This window comes from Eschscholzia californica, unplaced genomic scaffold, assembly GCF_041429995.1.
Source record: "Eschscholzia californica isolate CP2 unplaced genomic scaffold, dmEscCali1.0.p SCAF_3, whole genome shotgun sequence".
NCBI classification, from domain to species: domain Eukaryota; kingdom Viridiplantae; phylum Streptophyta; class Magnoliopsida; order Ranunculales; family Papaveraceae; genus Eschscholzia; species Eschscholzia californica.
This window is the reverse complement of record NW_028238420.1, coordinates 64825753-64842242: the sequence shown is the minus strand read 5'-3', so window position 1 is coordinate 64842242 and position 16490 is coordinate 64825753. Positions and strand designations below refer to the sequence as shown.

The window sequence follows — 16490 nt, the reverse complement described above, 5'->3', positions numbered from 1 at the left end:
CTCTATGCATGACAAAGATGTTAAATGGATCATTTACTAATCATAATAATACTTAATTCTTTATTAATGATAAGATAATAATCGTAGTCTATTCACCACAACATTGATACATATGCGTGACCAGCTGAGCAAGACATACTATCATTGGAACACTACATTCGGAGTAAAAATCATGCCCGCAGTACTAATAAATACAGGGTATTATAAAGTGGATCAGGTTCCTGATATCTAACGATGATATCAACAACAGACAATCAGGAGAGTGAGAGGTTACTGGCGATGTCCTTCTGGTAGGGGAACCACCTTATGAAATGGTACAGTCCTCTGTGGCATTGACCCATCTTCCTCGTCGTCGTCGAACTCTAACAAATAACTGGAAAATCGAGAGTAATGTACAGATATCACATTTCAGTTTTTGATTTAGACATTTACTTAATTTCTCAATTGGAGTAGGCTTCAAGGATAAAAATACGACGAAATTCAAAATTCTGATCTACATAATCAAAATAACATTTTCAATGAAAATGTAATGTACAGAATTAGAGGCGGGGATCAAACTTACTCGTCACTCTTCCTCTGAAAATTGAGGTACATTTGAATGTTGCACCACATGAAAAGGCAAATCATAGTCAGCAATGAAGTGGAGGCACAAAATTAGTTTCGAAAAATTTAACTTGAACGGAAACATTTTTACTGTGTAATCCCATATGGAGTAAAGCAAAATTTGGATATGATATAGTTGAAGAAAGACACTATTATTACCTTACGATGAGGATTAACCACGGTTGCTTTATATAAAGCGGTGGTGCCAGGATAGACCGCCAAAACATGTTTACCAGTTGGATAATCTGGTGCACTTGAAGGATCGTTTCGCTTAGGAAAAGGAATAATGCGTGACATTGGTAGCTTGTATGTTCTGAAAACAACAAAAAGAATCTATTGTCACCTAATGACAAAGTTCTCACAATGACCAAGGAAATCAGAAGAAGTAAATGGCTGGGTCTCTATGATTTTCACATCACCAAAATTAAAATCAACCGGTAACTTCTCCAACGCCATTTGGCAAAATGGTACGCATAGCAAACCACTTCAATTTTTATAAAAACATAACGACCCTCTTCGGTGTAAGATCTTATGCATCTGTCCAAAGGGATCTAGGACCAACCACGATGGAAACATTTTTTCCCCATTTCTTTTTATGATTTTATTGTAGTAGATTATAGGGCACACCATCATGTAATAGGAGCGTTTCTTATTTGCTATGCAAATAAAGAGAAAATACTAGAAAAGCTACCTTTGTCCACCTCCATCTTCATCATCACCTGGTTCCTCATCAAATACTTCAAATCTGCACAGAAGTTGCTCTGTAAGATTAATGTCTAAGAGAAAAATAGACTCCAAAGAAAAACAAGCATGCTAGTATATTCCCATCCTACAGAATATTTTGGTCCTGAGCAGTTTGCACTGAACAAGTCAACATAAACCCTGGCACTTGCGTATCTAACAGGTGGCATCAGAGGCCTACCCAGTAGCCACCAATAATAATAGAGGTTGGGTTAACAATTAACATAGTCATACGTTTTCATTACTCTAGTAAAAAGAAGATTCTGGCAAGACCTCATTTGTCTAATCTTAGTGAAGGAAAGGTTCTACAAGTGGAACCTTTACTAACAAGAAAAGATGTCTGGTAGAAACTGTATGGTTCAAATCTCAACTCTGTGGCCATGGAAGGGCATTGCACAAACTTTATACTTTTCCACATCAGACCAACTTTTGCAAATGCAAAGTATTATTAGCTCCCCTATTCTTCTCCTTCGGACACTTTTCATCAACTAATATATGAGAAGAGCTTGCTGAGTTGATAAGAGATAACTTACTCTTTTGCTTCTCTGTCAAAGTGAATTACTTTTACAACAAACCACTCATCCTTGTCAGCATCATCAGGTGTGACCCGAGCTGCTACCTGGAAAGTATAAGATTGACAGTTTTTGTATTAAGTGGACAATTAAATAATGAAAATTTACCCATTCAAAGACAAGTATGATGAGCACCAACAAGTAGGCAATAAGCCGCTAATAGATAAAGAAGTCTAAATGGAAATCACTTGAGAAAGTGCTGTTACATAGTTATCAATTTCAGAAGGTACTGATGGCAACAGAAAGTTTGACATACCTGTTCACCCTTCAACCCAGCAGCAAGCTCTAGTTGGGTTCGCATGGAAGCAGCAGGAGAATGCCTTGAGATATCTGAGTCAGTTTTCATTCTTTTCTTCTTTTGCTCAGTAACTTCTGCAATTACCACTTACAGCTCAACTTTAACCACTGAATTAACTGGTAATTACCAAAAATTACTTCAACCAGTAGTCTCTAGGGGTTTAACAAATTGCCACTGAAAAACTGACACCTTTATAGTGTCAGTTGTTGTTTAAAATTTCAAATGTTACAAGTTAGCCAGGGTCTTAGATATTTAAGCAGCAACAGTTTAACAAAACAACATTACACAGCTTGAGAGACGAACCTATCTTTTTCCGCTGTGCTGCAGAAAGTCCAGATTGTAGTAGAGTATCCAACTGAGCCATCAATGTGTTTGAGAAACTGCAAAAAAGAAACTGCAAATTTACAATTGCTAGATAAGGAGACAATAGCTATCTGCACATGTGTCAGGAGGAGGATTATAATATATGTCAAGACTTAGATATAGTCATATAATTTGAAGAAAGCTGTAAGGAGGGAGGCAATTGATCGAGATCATTTTCCGTTTGATGATCTTCTTATGGTTAACCCGGAGAGTCCTGAAAGCTTGCAAATTATATCGATGAATACTGATAAATTGGATATGGGCGTGTCGTTAGGAGGTGGCATACAGTATGATATGGAGGAGCAGGTGGAGTTGGTTAGTAGGGGAGATACGGATGATTTCAGTAAGAAGATGGTTACGCAGAGCAACTTAGAGGAGTTGCATTCCCTAGATAGTCTGATATTGTTCTAGAGAAGGTCGTAATGCACGCAAGTAGTGCAAGTGACAAGGAGTCAGATATCAGATCGAACCGGGTTAACCATGAACAGCAACTGAAATTACAAGCTGGTTTACATCTGGGTTATATGGTGAATGAGGCATAAGTAAAATTCCTACTAGTTATTCCCATGTTCTCTCTCTTTTCCTTTTTACACTCCATGAGTGTTTCTTCATGTTTCCCTTGAGCAAAGCTATTGTATACCTTAATTCGTTTTCCGAAAGATCCTTCGCTTGTACATATAATGCCCGAAGTTTTAACAATACAGCATCACCTGACTTCTCGATTATCTCGGGAGCTGTAATCATTGGCGAAAAAAACATGAAATTTAGCATAAATACATGTAATTTGACCATAATACTGAATATATTTAACAATAAAACCGATGAAGATGTGTATGAAGTCTATAGATGGAAAGAGAAATGCAGTGTAGAGACACTAAAAATTAAGTTAGCTGCATCCTATAGAAGTATAGCATAATCTATTCAACAGAGTTATGGCTCCGTCTACCATATTTTAAGGCTTTGATCGAGAAGCTTGATTCTTTATTCTACAGGCTTAATGAATGAACTAGATAGAAATCAATGAAATGTAAAGACGATATATTCCTTCTTTAGAACATATCAATGTTACCAGATACTCTACCACGGCATACCCGATCCCCTGTGCCCTATTTGGGTGGGTGGGTCCGCAATCCAGCACTCCAAATTTGGCGTACCGAAATCTTCAGTCTTAATTAACCCAAATTTCTTTATAAAAATCTATAAGTTGGACAATTTAGGTAGTTTAATTACAAGAAACTAATAAGAGATCTTCCCAAGATGAATTCCAACTTGAAAATATTGTCACATTCATGATATATGAACAGGAGTACTTGAAGAGTAACAAACAGCAAAACCCATAAATTTATATACTTTTTGATGATATCTTGGTGCAAATAGAATAATTAGCTCTATCTAAATCATTTTTAATCATTTAATTAAGGAAACAACAATTAACCATTGCTGAAATTAGTAAAATAAAATATCTTCATAATCTAATTTAAAATTAAAAGTTTTCTAGGTTAAGAAATTTGAAAAATGGTTGAAGTTTAATCAATTAAAGAGTGAATAAACACTTACTTGATTGAAGTTTCTTATGGATCTTATTGATCTCAAGTAAAACCTCATCTTGTTCTTTCCTCAATCGATCCAGTTCCTTCGCGTTCTCTAGGATGCTACTTATCTCGATCGTCGACATCTCTCTCTATGTACTTTCTCTCTCTCTAAATTCCCTCTTTCTAAAGATAATCTCTTATAGTAGTAGTAGTAGTAGTACTATATGATCACATACAGTTTTGATCTTTCAGAATTTAGTTTCTTTCCATTTTTTTCAGTTCGAAACCTGAGGGGTAATCATTAGAAAGAAGAAATTGTTAGGGATGCCCGGAAATTTCCAAATGACTCCCTAGTTTATAATTAATTCACTTTTTAGCTCTTTTGTTTGTCCAATAGAGCTTCCAGTCCTCCTAATTAGGGATGACAAAAGGGCACGAGAGAACACTATTTGTGGCCCTACATGCCATAGCCGAAGCGAGTCGCTAGGAACCTACTACTCAGCTCGGGCCCATCCCACAAGAAAAAGAAAGAGGTATCTCCCTGACGATTTTCAGATATGAAAAAAAAAGAAACTTACTACTACAAGTTTACGGGATCCAAAATGTCTTAAAGTAGGTGCTTCAAAAGCTTAAAGATAGGTAATGTGACAGGTAGAAAATCACACGGTTAAAAAAGTCATTAGGTGGAGACTAGCAACTCAAGAGACAAGTAAAAGACAAGTACTAATAGAAAATCGACATTAGTAAGAATTTGAGTAGAAGTGTGAAATCCGAGGACACTATATGGTGTCGGACAAAGAGGCTCTGACGATCAAATTAGCAACTAAGTAAAATAGAAAAAGAGTAAGAAAATGAATTCTTTAGGTATCATTGTAGCTATGATGTTAGAGTACGGCTTTGGTTGTAGAGTGGTTTGTTGGAGCGGCTGAGGAGTAAACTAAACAGGAAGCAAGGATACTAGAAGTTTGCAGAAAGTCGAACGAGGTAATAAATTGAAAGACTTCTACGAAGTTTTGGCAAAGTTTAGTAGTCAGTGACATGATTAAAGAAGATTACAGTTTCTACGGCACTAGTCAAAGGCCAATACTAAAAGTTCTTCTACGAAATTTTAAATGATTTCCAAAGAGGAAACCTACCTTTATTTATACTAAAAAGAACACGAGCAGCCGTCCTTAGGGTGTGGAGTTTATCAAATTCGAAACAGGAGAGAGAGAGAGAGAGAGAGAGAGAGAGAGATAATGAACAACAATAGCAGCGAGATAGATAAAAGAAATGATGAGCAAGAGAGATAGAGAGAAAAAGACGACGATTAAGGGACAAAGTTCAATCAAGTGAATTTTAAACTGAATAATAAGTATGCCTAGTAAGTCAATCTCGATGGACTAAATTTTCATGATCAAGAAACTTTTTTTATGCCCAAAAACGTAGGCTAAAAAAATCGTAAGGTAACAAAGGAAATGTTCTTCAGTTAATTTTCGATAAGATCTGGGTTGACTTAATGAAATTTAAAGTCAAGTAGATTAACCAAATTTGTCATGGTTGGGTCCAATCTATGGTTACCCCAAGGAAGACCCACAGAGGTACAATTTTAGGGGGAAAAGCACTCACAAGTTTGCAAAAAAAAAAAAAAAATGTTTCCTTTCTTTTAGCCTAACTTCCCACTAACTCACAAGTTGAAACATATTAGTTGATTCTCAACTCCATCTCTCTTCTTTGTGTTTGTTAAAATACCACAATGAATCTGCCAGAACACAAAAATTACCCAACCACAAGACTTTTAGTTTTCAATTCAAATGGAAAAAAGAGAGGAGAGACCACCTTCCTGCTTCTTTCTCTCTCTCTCTCTCTCTGAATTCCCACTACTTAATAACCCACCCATCAGGTAAATCTCTAAATTCTATTTCATTTTATCAAAAATTTTAAATCATTTAACTTCAAATTGCATAAAAATTGTATGTTTCTTCACACTTTTCTTGTGATTACTCTACTTAATTTGGGTGTCTTTGATTTTAAGTAAATAAATTTTTTTTTCCTTTTAATTTTGTCAAAGTAAACTCTTCAGTGAGAGAGAGAGAGAGAGAGAGAGAGAGAGAGAGAGAGAGAGAGAGAGAGAGAGAGATGGGGTTTCACTTGTTTTAAGTTTCAAGTAAAGGTGCAGCTTGAAGTATTAGACTTTGTAGATAGATAGAGTGTTGACATTTTTACAGTTTTCAAGGTCTTTTTAGTAGCACATGGTTGATTACTTATAGAGCTAATTATGGGTTTAAACCACATGGTTGCTTAGTTTTGGAGTTACTAGCTAGGGTGTGAAAGTTGGATCTCTCATTCTTGAAAACTAGAGATTGTTTCATAATTTTGGTTTAACATTTGAGTTTGGTGGGTAAGTAGGAATTGTTCAAGGAAAGGCAATAAACATTAAGATCAATCCTCACAATTTGAAAAGGGAGTAAAAAGTCGATTTATAAGGTATAATCTATCTCCAAGGTAGTTTATGGATGATTTTCCAATTAGTTATTAAATTTTACTTTGAATTACATGAAAATTTCTTGTTGGTTAATGCAATCTATTTATTCTTCACGCACTTATCGTCTTTTTTGGTGCCTTGGTTAATCGGGTCTGGCCATCTTTTCTTGCAGTATCATGGGATATCGGGCCGCTCATTTTGGTAAAAACTTGTCGACCAATGTGGAGTAGTTCTTGGTTGCTAAACGACAATTTTCTTTTGCTTTCGTTTAGAATTAAAAGATTATGACTAAAAGGGGAATTCTCGGACGCAGGTTAAAAGATTTCTATCACTTCCTTCATACTAGATTGTTAGACGTTTTCGTTATAACAACTAGCCGGTGCTTAACTTTCTTAAATGCTAATTTCAGTACAATTGTAAGAAAATCAAACGAAACAATGAAGATTATTACTACAACTATGGTTGGAGCTATGTTTGGGTTCTTGATAGGAGTATCTTTCCCGTTACTTTCTCTAACTAAGGTATACGTCATAAAGTTCATTTGTTGGTTCAAATTTATGGTCTTGCTTCTCCCTCGTTTAATGTCAATGGTATTCGGCGATGAACTAATATTTATCGTTTATGATTGAATTTGAGCAGTTCAACTTCCCCTCTGGTTTTATTGCTTCAATTGATAACACCACAACTCTTTCAACCCAAGCTTTGCTGCATTATGCTTGGTATTCAGTGACAGGTCAAAATACAAGTAACACGAAACAATCCCAACCACCAAAGGTATCTGCTTCATCTCCAGTATGCTTTTTGACTTGCAATTTCATGATTCCAATGAGGAATTTTTTTATTTTTATCTTTGTCTTATGATAAAATCGGGACGTATATCTTTATTTTACCGACCCAAGCGTCAACATTATCGGCATTGTCCCTACTTTTGCCACCTAGGCCCGAGCCTAACAGATAAAGAATGTTGTTCTTGGCGTGGGCTCCACAAACCTCCCCAAAGGCCTTGACGATTACTAGGCTTGAACTCGCACCTATAGCCCATTCTCCGGGCGCTCGCCAAGCGATGTGGGATATTGCACTTACCTTGCTGGATTTATCCACGAAATTCTGTTGATAAATTAGGGTACTAAATTCTTCAGAATGATATTCAAAACCTATGCTGACATTAATTGCTCCGAACATGACTGTTGCAGATATGGGTTCCAACGAATCCTCGAGGTACAGAAAGACTTCCACCTGGAATTATTACACAGGAATCAGATTTGTATCTCCGCAGATTGTGGGGTATGCCGAGCGAGGTATGAACATTAACCTTTAAATGAAAGATGCATAATAAGTTAAAATACTTGTAACTTTTGATTTTAAACCATTTATGCACCTTAATATGAGTCTAGCAAGTTTTGTTATCTTTTATCATTTTGAGTCCAAGTTTGATGTATCACCCAAGTTGGATCAGTACCCACCAATTTTCAGCACTCGACTCATCCAGTTTGAATATCCATTCATTAATTTATACCTTTAAATAGTAAAATTAAGTCAGTTAAGTTGTATGCTAATTGATATGCCAAATTCTATCTCGCAGGACTTGGCAAAGAAGGAAAAATATCTTGTAACCTTCACTGTTGGGTATGACCAGAAAAGTAATATCGATAAGGCAGTTAAGAAGGTCAGACATGGTTACCTTTTTGTCACTAAGTATGATTTTCCGTTGCTTTAAAATGTAACCGTGTTTTTACCTCTCCTACAGTTCTCGGATAACTTCACTATTTTACTATTTCACTATGATGGTCGAACTACTGAGTGGGATGAGTTTGAGTGGTCAAAGCGAGCTATCCATGTGAGTGCTCAGAAGCAAACCAAATGGTAAGGAAGTACAACTGTAGTCTTTTACTTGCAGCAATCTTAATAATTTCATATCATGACCGAGTCTCTTTTAAGTTTTGAGTGAACCTTATAACCCGTGATATTTTGTTCAAGGTGGTATGCCAAACGATTTCTGCATCCTGACATTGTGGCACTCTATGATTACATATTTATCTGGGATGAAGATCTAGGAGTTGAAAATTTTGATGCCGAAGAGTAAGTTCTTGGACAGAGGATATTTTTGTTTTCTTCTTGAGACTAACGTTAGCTGTAAGCTGAGGTCTTATGTCTTACGTATGTATTATAGATACATAAAGCTGGTAAGGAAGCATGGGCTGGAAATCTCACAGCCTGGTTTACAGCCATTGCCAAATCAAAAGCCAATTTGGCAAATGACAAGGAGAAGGGACGACCGTGAAGTACACAAGTAAGTACGCACGAAAGAGGCCTCTCTCTCTCTCTCTCAATATCGATACTCAGTAATGCTACATTGACCCTCTAGTTGACCTTTTTGTATCAACAATTCATGGAAATTCGAGTCATTATAACTCAAATGAACAAAAAAGTAGTAACCCAAGGGGTCAAGTGGAGACCTAGTACTAGTAGGAGGTCAAGCAAGGGCAACCCTGTTTTTTTTCCTTTGTATTACGTATGATATAGTATCGCTAATGGTGACTTCCTTGTTCGTTTTTCCTTGTATAATCAGAGAAACAGAAGAAAAACCGGGTTACTGCACCGTACCTCATGTGCCACCATGTGCAGCGTACGTGTTATATCTTCAATGGCTCAAATGTAAATGCTTCTTCGTGTACTTAAGTCTTACTTTGTTCTCTCTCTCTCTCTCTCTCTCTCTCTCTCTCTCTCTCTCTCTCTCTCTCTCTCTCTCTCTCTCTCTCTCTCTCTCTCTCTCTCTCTCTCTCTCTCTCTCATATGCAGTTTTCTAGAGATCATGGCACCTGTGTTTTCCCGAGATGCATGGCGTTGTGTTTGGCATATGATTCAGGTAATCAACAACCGTCAAACTAATTTTCACTTATCTATCCTCAAATAACACCTTCTAAAATCTTTATTCTAATTCCTTATCGTGCCTTTGCAGAATGACTTAGTCCATGGATGGGGTCTCGATTTTTCTATGAGAAGATGCCTAGAGGTTTAAAACCCTTCTTGTCATTTCCCTCTTTCTTAATGTAAATCCTTTTGAACAATGTCCCTAAATGTTATTTTGTTTAAATTTCTTTGTTCTTTCGAAACTAGCCTGCTCATGAGAAAATGGGAATTGTTGATGCACAATATGTTGTCCATCAAAGTGTTCCAACACTCGGAAACCAAGTAAGAAAAACCAAGTTTCGAACTTCAATTTTATAGTAAAACACCAACCAAATTTTCGAATTGAACAATGAAAATGGCAACTCTTGTTTTTGACAGGGAGAGTCAGAGACTAATGGGACATCACCGTGGCGAGCGGTAAGTAATGCATTTCTTCGATCTCCTTATTTCAGTACAGATGGAAATCAACTTCTATGGGTGTATGAACTACAAAATGTATGAATGTTTTCAGGTAAGGCTAAGATGTAGAAAAGAGTGGACAATTTTTCATGATCGAATGGCGAAAGCAGAGAAGGTGTACTATAATAGCTTGGGTATGGATCCACCCGTATCCACGGCCCGTTATAAGGGATGATGAACAACGACAATAAACATTTCGTGGACACAACTTGATTGGAGAAAACAATGCCACATATATATATATATATATATATATTTGTTTATTATATTTTTAAGTTATGCAATAAATTTATGTTATTGATTGATAATTGAGGATATATAAAGGAGAAATGGAAAGAGAAGATCAACCCTTGGCATAAACAATTATGCCAAATTACAATAATGTTGTAGAGAAAAGTTCTTATTCGAATATATTTTGAACTTTTTGAGTTTTGGGGTTTAAGTTGGTTGCCTTCTAGAGAGCAATTATTTTTCTGTAAATGACAAGATCATTCATAATTTTTCTTATTATTTTTTTATATTTGAAGGTTTTATTATGTCACCTCTTTTCAAATGTGAAAGAAGTCAAATATGTAAGTCTTTCTCTGTCAACTTAGAGAATATTCTCTATTTCTTGACTAGTTTGATCGGGTCAAAATTATCTAGGTTGCTAGTTATTTTTACAAAAATGTGGATTCCTATATAAATAGTTTACTATTTCAGTCGAAAAAACAAAGCAATTAAAACTGGTATCTTCCGTAATTAAGACTTTTCTTTGATAATACAACATCTTATGATAACTTTCGATCACAAAAATTATGAATAAAATTTTTATGGAATAATTATTGTATTACATGACAAATGTGGTGTTTTGGTTTTAATTGGAAATAAAATGGTCCAGAATTAAAATAAAAAGAGTAAAAGTCAAATGCACATTACTTCCAAGTCAAGGGTCAATATTCAATTGCTTGCTATTTTTATTTTGTTGAAAGAATTGCTTGCTATTTTATTTACATGCTTCTTTTCCTTGTTGGCATATTAGGACATAATTGCTGTAGGCCCCTCGATTAGCACATATTGTGAAGTGTCTTCTTACTTAGTGTGTAATCCGGGGCCAAATATGTCAAGAAGGTCTTTAGCCCCTCCCTTAGGTCAAATTGAGTAAATGCCGATATTGTTAATCATTTGCATAGATATGTTTCCATATCTCCCGATTAAGAGATTCACATTGTTAAGCTTTTTTTTTTTTGTTGAAAGTTCACATTGTTAAGCTGGTGTACATAGTCAGACCAGATTTAGTAAGAGAAAGTCGAACACAATACATAGACGGTACGATAACTTCGTATCAGAGCCATCGTTGTTCCATTAGTTTTACTTGAAACTTTGTACTACATTATATATAGAAAAATAACCTACTTTTTCATGAAGAGGAAGAAGAAGGGTATATTGGTCATTTAGCTAATTTTGGTTATGTATTTTAACAGTCTAAAACAATGAACCAACTAGGAAGGTAGAGAGAAGTTAAAGAAGGAAGCACTCTCTATAAAAATAAGAACCGTCGTTATATATAACGGTTACGAAAATAGTACCACTTTAAAGAAGGAAATTTGATTAGAGATAGAAAAAAACGGAGCGAATATTCATTCTCTTTCTCTCTCTCTCTCTCTAAAAACTGTTACAGCAATGAATTTGATATCTTTCTCTCTCTAGAATTTCCACAAAAATATATTCATAGTACTTATAAAAATTCACCCCAAAAGATTACTCATAACAAGAAAACATTCTCTTTTCTATTTTCTCTCTCTCTCTCTCTAGTTATTCTGTGAATGGTGACTTAATATCATCAAATTTCATCAAGTTCTGTTTCTCCCCCATCATCATCAACAACAGTTTCCTTCCTTCATCAGGTACTATCACCATTCTCTCTCTCTCTCTCTATAGTCTATAGATGAATGAATTTTGAAGTTGATTAGAAGAATATTAGTAGTCTAGCTAAACTTCTATTCTTTATTCTTGTTTAAGTTATATATTCAATTGTTTTAAAGATTCAATTTTGGTACTATACACACATGAGAATTGGGCCTATGAAGATGATGATACCTTTGTTTACATAAAACCCTAACGTAATCGGTAAGTTCTCGTTCTATAGCTTCTCAGCTTAGCAGTTATCGATATTATCTCCTTTTTCTTTTTTTTACATTCAGACCTAAACCTGACAGGTACAAGATTTTGTTTCTAGAGAAAACTGTACCGCATAGACACTCTAAGCTTGAGCATGCACCTATAATTTAGAGTACTGACAATCTCAAAAGTGATGGGACTATCACAAGATTACATATTAACCAAGTATTTGTTGATGATCCGCATTAAGTGTCAAATCATCCTATGGAGAACAATACTATTCATTATTTTCCATCTTAACATCTTTCACCTAGGGTTCTTTAGTGGCTGCGTCTATAGAGGCACCCCAAAATTTCTCTTGGAGCCTCCGTCTGTAGGCACCCCCAAGCGCCCCTCCCCCCTCTTCTTCTTTGTTTCTTATTTTTTTTCTCTCTTCAAATATCTTGCAATAAAATTTTGGATCTTGAACATTCAAACTTGTTTATAGAACTAAGACTTAAATTTGCTGCCCTTGTTTTGTTTTTTCTTCTTCGTTTGTTGACCTAAAGAGCTTGAAAAGAAGAAGATGAATCTAATCTAGAGAGCTTATCTGAAGTCCAAGGCCCTTGATCCAAGCTTGAAAAGGATCAGAGACTATCAGACTGGCCCAATCCGAGGCCCAAAGCATTGCCTCGGACAGGTAAGTCCGAGAGGGCGCGCCTATAGGTGTCGTGAATCAATTAAGATTGACCATAGTCAATCTCTCGAGTGAGGTCCCAAGAGGAATTTTGGGGTGCGCCTATAGATGCTTTATGACTATATATCTATGGTACAAAGATTTTCAAGCACTTGATTGAATACATCCCATGTAATTCAAAACAACAGAATGAGTGCTTCTTTCTCTTCAATATGAACTCTTGTTTTAGTTGCACCCTTATACTATAGAAGTAAAAAAGATTAGTTAAAGTATTATCCATCATTCACTTCTTGTACTTTGTGTTGCTTTAGGTCTACCCATTTTGCTGAGGATCTGCATTTCTTTAGGACATACTTCTTTGTTGCTACAGGGCAGAAGTTGATAGTTCCTTGACTAAAATGAAACCACTCGGATGCAGGTTACATTAACATTTCAACTAATCGTCTTCTTAACTTGATGTCGATATTTTCGGTGTGGGATTTTGTTCATGGGTACATTAGTTCCTTCAAATACTGACAAATTATAGATTGCAGATTGTTTCCAGGAAAATCGAGTGAAACCATGACGATTATTTCTACCACATTTTTTGCAGTTGTTTTTGGATTCTTCTTAGGGGTATCCTTACCGAAGGTTCGGAATTATTGTGTACACAGTATTGCTTTTCATTCTCGTCGCCCCTGTATTTATACTTTCTCTGTCTGAATTGAGCAGTTCTTGAACTACCGTTCCAGCCATATTCCATTTAACGATCTTATGGACATCAAAGACAACTCAAACCTTACAACTCTAACCTCCTCCAATCACTCCTGGTCTTCTGTAAACTGTAGCAGAAGTAGCATAAACCTATCTCTTGAAAGGAATGAGACATTACAGGTATGGCCTAGATTATCCTTTCATGGCTCTTATATGCTGTAAATATGGGTTCAGTGCTGCTAAATGCTTCATTTCCCATAAGTGTTGAATCCAAACTAGGTTCTTGATTGTGTTGTAGGTATACTTTCAATATAGGCCAGTTATGTAGAACTTCAAGATATAGTTAATTACTCGGTATGGTGAATTCCGATTTTACTCTTATAATCTGAGATATTGCCTGTTTCCATTGTGATTTGTTTGCAGAGACAGGTTCCAGCCAAACCTAGAGGTGCAGAGAGACTTCCGCCTGGCATAATTGAATCGGAATCAGACTTTTATCTCCGCAGATTGTGGGGTAAGCCCAGTGAGGTGTGAGTTCAAAACCTTCGTATGATAGTAGACTATAACATATTAATGTAATTGTTCTCTACTAAAAAATCATTTCAAATCCATCCATATATACATTTGCATCCCTCAATCTCAATTCGGGTAATCATTGAAGCACGAGTTCTTTAAGGTGCACATTTGTTTTGATTGATCAAGTTGATACCTGCAGGACTTAACTATCAAGGAAAAGTATCTAGTAGTCTTTACTGTTGGATATGATCAGAAAAGAAATATCGATGCAGGAGTTAAAAAGGTCAGTGAATACGACCCCGTACACAATGACTTTCTTCCGCTTTAGCAGTTACTCGATATTTTGATAGTAATTGACTCTGTTTATGCAGTTCTCAAACAACTTTACTATTATGTTGTTTCACTATGATGGCCGAACTACAGAATGGGATGAGTTTGAGTGGTCAAAACGAGCTATCCACGTGAGTGCTAAGAAACAAACCAAATGGTGAGGAACCACAACACTTGTATTCTTTTTACTTGTTTCATCATTTCTATTTGTGCTTCATATATAATACAAAAACCTCTTCTAAGTGAAGCTTCTGATATCTAACTTAACAATGGGAATTTGTTCAAGGTGGTTCGCCAAACGGTTTTTACATCCTGATATTGTGGCGGCATACGACTACATATTTATCTGGGACGAAGACCTAGGTCTTGACAATTTTGACGCTGAAGAGTGAGTTCTTTTGACAGATGAACGAACCCCTCTTGGTTGTTGAGAATGACATAACACGTGATCTGTTTTTTTTTTCTTGCCAATTCTAGATACATAAAGCTGGTGAGGAAGCACGGATTAGAGATATCGCAACCTGGTTTGCAGGTAAACCAGAAGTTTCAATGGCCGATGACGAAGAGAAGGAAAGACCATGAAGTCCACAAGTAAACCCCTAACCTGTCTTCACCTTCATTTTCTTTCATCAATGGAGGCTTTGTTTCTAATATCCTTGTTTTATCAGAGAAGCTGCGGATAATTCAAAAGAATGCAAGAAGGATCCCCATACGCCGCCATGTGCAGCGTAAGAACATTTTATTTTTGTATACCATTCTTATACTCAACAAATAGGGTTTACTCTTTCGGTTCTTTGAATACAAGTTCACTCTACCTTAATGCAGATTCGTTGAAATCATGGCGCCTGTGTTTTCTCGTGAGGCCTGGCGCTGTGTTTGGCATATGCTTCAAGTAATCATCGTTAACCTTCTCACTTACTTACCTGCAAATGACTTGTTCATCAAACTCTTCGTATAATTGTCCTATTGATATTTTCAGAATGATTTGGTCCATGGATGGGGTATCGATTTTGCACTTAGAAGATGTGTAGAGGTACGCAAACCCATTTACGTCTCCATCTTTCTTCTTACTTCTACATTTACTACTTGCGGCTATAACTTTATACTTCCTTGCATATCTTTTGGAAATTAGCCTGCTCATGAGAAAATAGGAGTTGTAGATGCTCAATGGATTGTTCATCAAGGTATTCCATCACTTGGAAACCAGGTAAGAAGAAACTAACCGTCTCTTCTTCTTGTCCAACCCAAGTTTTCAATTTATGGAATGAGAGCTGAACTCGCGGGCATGTCTTCTTTCTTGTTACAGGGGATAGAAAAGAACGGAAAGACACCGAAACAAATGGTATGTAATCGTTGTCCTTCATTGTTTTCATAACCCAGTTTCGTCCTCGCTTAGGGCTTTCAAGTTTTGCTCCACTCAGACCCACCAACCAACCTATTAGGACTCATACCCGGGTTTGTAGTGTTTTGCTCCACTCGACCCACCAACCAACCTATTCCAGCTTGGTATGACCTAATGAATGACTGTCCGAATCTGAGTCGTCTGAGTTGTTTTTGTCTGAGGGGGTTATTTCAGATAATGGGATCTTAGTTGAACTCAGCCATTTAGACAAGTAATATAGATAAAAAAATCTTCTAAAATCTGTCTCGGGTCAATTCAAACCTCAAATTAGCTGAGTCTACCTTCTCAATCTGAGTAGTATGCTAAACAAATTTGATTACTTGTATAAACTAAAGCGAAAAGTTTGACATTGTTTCAGGTAAGAGAAAGGTGTCTAGATGAGTGGCAAATGTTTCGAGATAGATTGACAGCTGCAGATAAAAGTTATGACAACGGCGTTTCTAGTTGAAAGGTCGGAAGAACTGATATAGAGGGGTAGAAGATGAAGATGATAGTGCCCATATTGGTAGGCGATTCAAGGAAAAAGTATATAAACTATACTGGTAGCTGCATATACAAGATCAAATAGAAATGAATCAAATGCCCATTTTGTCTTCAAATGATCTGTTACTTTAGCTTCATATTTAGAACAGCTTATAGTTTTTGTTTCTATTCTTTTCGGTATCATCCATTATTTCTGGCTTTCTCGTTCCGTTTCTTCACTTGTCTAGTTGTCTGAGTCGTCTCAGTCTGACTTGTTTCGGCCAGGAGCAATGCAATTGTTTTCAGATTATTTTAGACAGAGGATTCTAGTTCAAATTTCTTTTTTACGGCAGACCCAAATGGACTCAC

General features: G+C 36.3%; 3 protein-coding genes across 6 annotated transcripts; 2 read left to right on the top strand and 1 right to left on the bottom strand.

Annotated features, from left to right (window-relative positions):
- Positions 1 to 37: 37 nt before the first annotated feature.
- On the bottom strand, positions 38 to 5959 carry LOC147553349 (SAGA-associated factor 29 homolog A-like). 2 transcript variants are annotated; one of them, XM_086664965.1, is made up of 9 exons: positions 4135 to 5699; positions 3218 to 3311; positions 2518 to 2594; positions 2173 to 2288; positions 1878 to 1963; positions 1295 to 1348; positions 763 to 916; positions 563 to 576; positions 38 to 373 (listed from the first exon to the last, which is right to left on the bottom strand). In XM_086664965.1, exons 1-9 carry the CDS (start codon positions 4250 to 4252, stop codon positions 271 to 273), a joined length of 816 nt encoding a protein of 271 aa, XP_086521091.1. In that variant the 5' UTR covers positions 4253 to 5699; the 3' UTR covers positions 38 to 270. The 2 variants fall into 2 exon arrangements, with proteins under 2 accessions (XP_086521091.1, XP_086521092.1); XM_086664966.1 differs by lacking the exon at positions 563 to 576 and having other exon boundaries at positions 754 to 916; positions 4135 to 5959.
- Positions 5855 to 10384, top strand: LOC147553348 (uncharacterized). Of its 3 annotated transcripts, none has more exons than XM_086664962.1 (16): positions 5855 to 5991; positions 6498 to 6575; positions 6746 to 6886; positions 6983 to 7094; positions 7213 to 7347; positions 7767 to 7871; positions 8156 to 8239; positions 8321 to 8436; positions 8551 to 8652; positions 8744 to 8863; positions 9143 to 9199; positions 9373 to 9439; positions 9533 to 9586; positions 9691 to 9765; positions 9862 to 9900; positions 9995 to 10384. In XM_086664962.1, exons 3-16 carry the CDS (start codon positions 6858 to 6860, stop codon positions 10115 to 10117), a joined length of 1218 nt encoding a protein of 405 aa, XP_086521088.1. In that variant the 5' UTR covers positions 5855 to 5991; positions 6498 to 6575; positions 6746 to 6857; the 3' UTR covers positions 10118 to 10384. The 3 variants fall into 3 exon arrangements, with proteins under 3 accessions (XP_086521088.1, XP_086521090.1, XP_086521089.1); XM_086664963.1 differs by lacking the exon at positions 5855 to 5991 and adding an exon at positions 6043 to 6061; XM_086664964.1 differs by lacking the exon at positions 6498 to 6575 and having other exon boundaries at positions 5911 to 5991.
- A 1041-nt stretch (positions 10385 to 11425) lies between these two features.
- Positions 11426 to 16465, top strand: LOC147553347 (uncharacterized). The gene is made up of 15 exons (XM_086667641.1): positions 11426 to 11828; positions 13030 to 13136; positions 13252 to 13348; positions 13430 to 13591; positions 13835 to 13939; positions 14127 to 14210; positions 14299 to 14414; positions 14544 to 14645; positions 14735 to 14848; positions 14926 to 14985; positions 15083 to 15149; positions 15237 to 15290; positions 15390 to 15464; positions 15564 to 15599; positions 16018 to 16465. The coding sequence occupies exons 2-15, from the start codon at positions 13117 to 13119 to the stop codon at positions 16105 to 16107; spliced, it is 1182 nt and encodes a 393-aa protein (XP_086523767.1). The 5' UTR covers positions 11426 to 11828; positions 13030 to 13116; the 3' UTR covers positions 16108 to 16465.
- Positions 16466 to 16490: the final 25 nt, after the last annotated feature.

Bases quoted from the DNA above. Each gene is read 5' to 3' on its own strand.
- LOC147553347 (XM_086667641.1), top strand. From the start codon at position 13,117: ATGAAACCACTCGGATGCAG. The intron at 14,415-14,543 runs GTGAGGAACCAC...AATTTGTTCAAG, and splicing joins GCTAAGAAACAAACCAAATG to GTGGTTCGCCAAACGGTTTT. The intron at 14,986-15,082 runs GTAAGAACATTT...ACCTTAATGCAG, and splicing joins CATACGCCGCCATGTGCAGC to ATTCGTTGAAATCATGGCGC.
- LOC147553348 (XM_086664962.1), top strand. From the start codon at position 6,858: ATGACTAAAAGGGGAATTCTCGGACGCAG. The intron at 7,095-7,212 runs GTATACGTCATA...GAATTTGAGCAG, and splicing joins CGTTACTTTCTCTAACTAAG to TTCAACTTCCCCTCTGGTTT. The intron at 9,587-9,690 runs GTTTAAAACCCT...TTTCGAAACTAG, and splicing joins CTATGAGAAGATGCCTAGAG to CCTGCTCATGAGAAAATGGG.
- LOC147553349 (XM_086664965.1), bottom strand. From the start codon at position 4,252: ATGTCGACGATCGAGATAAGTAGCATCCTAGAGAACGCGAAGGAACTG. The intron at 1,349-1,877 runs GTAAGTTATCTC...ACTTCTGTGCAG, and splicing joins TTTGACAGAGAAGCAAAAGA to ATTTGAAGTATTTGATGAGG. The intron at 917-1,294 runs GTAGCTTTTCTA...TGTTGTTTTCAG, and splicing joins GAAGATGGAGGTGGACAAAG to AACATACAAGCTACCAATGT.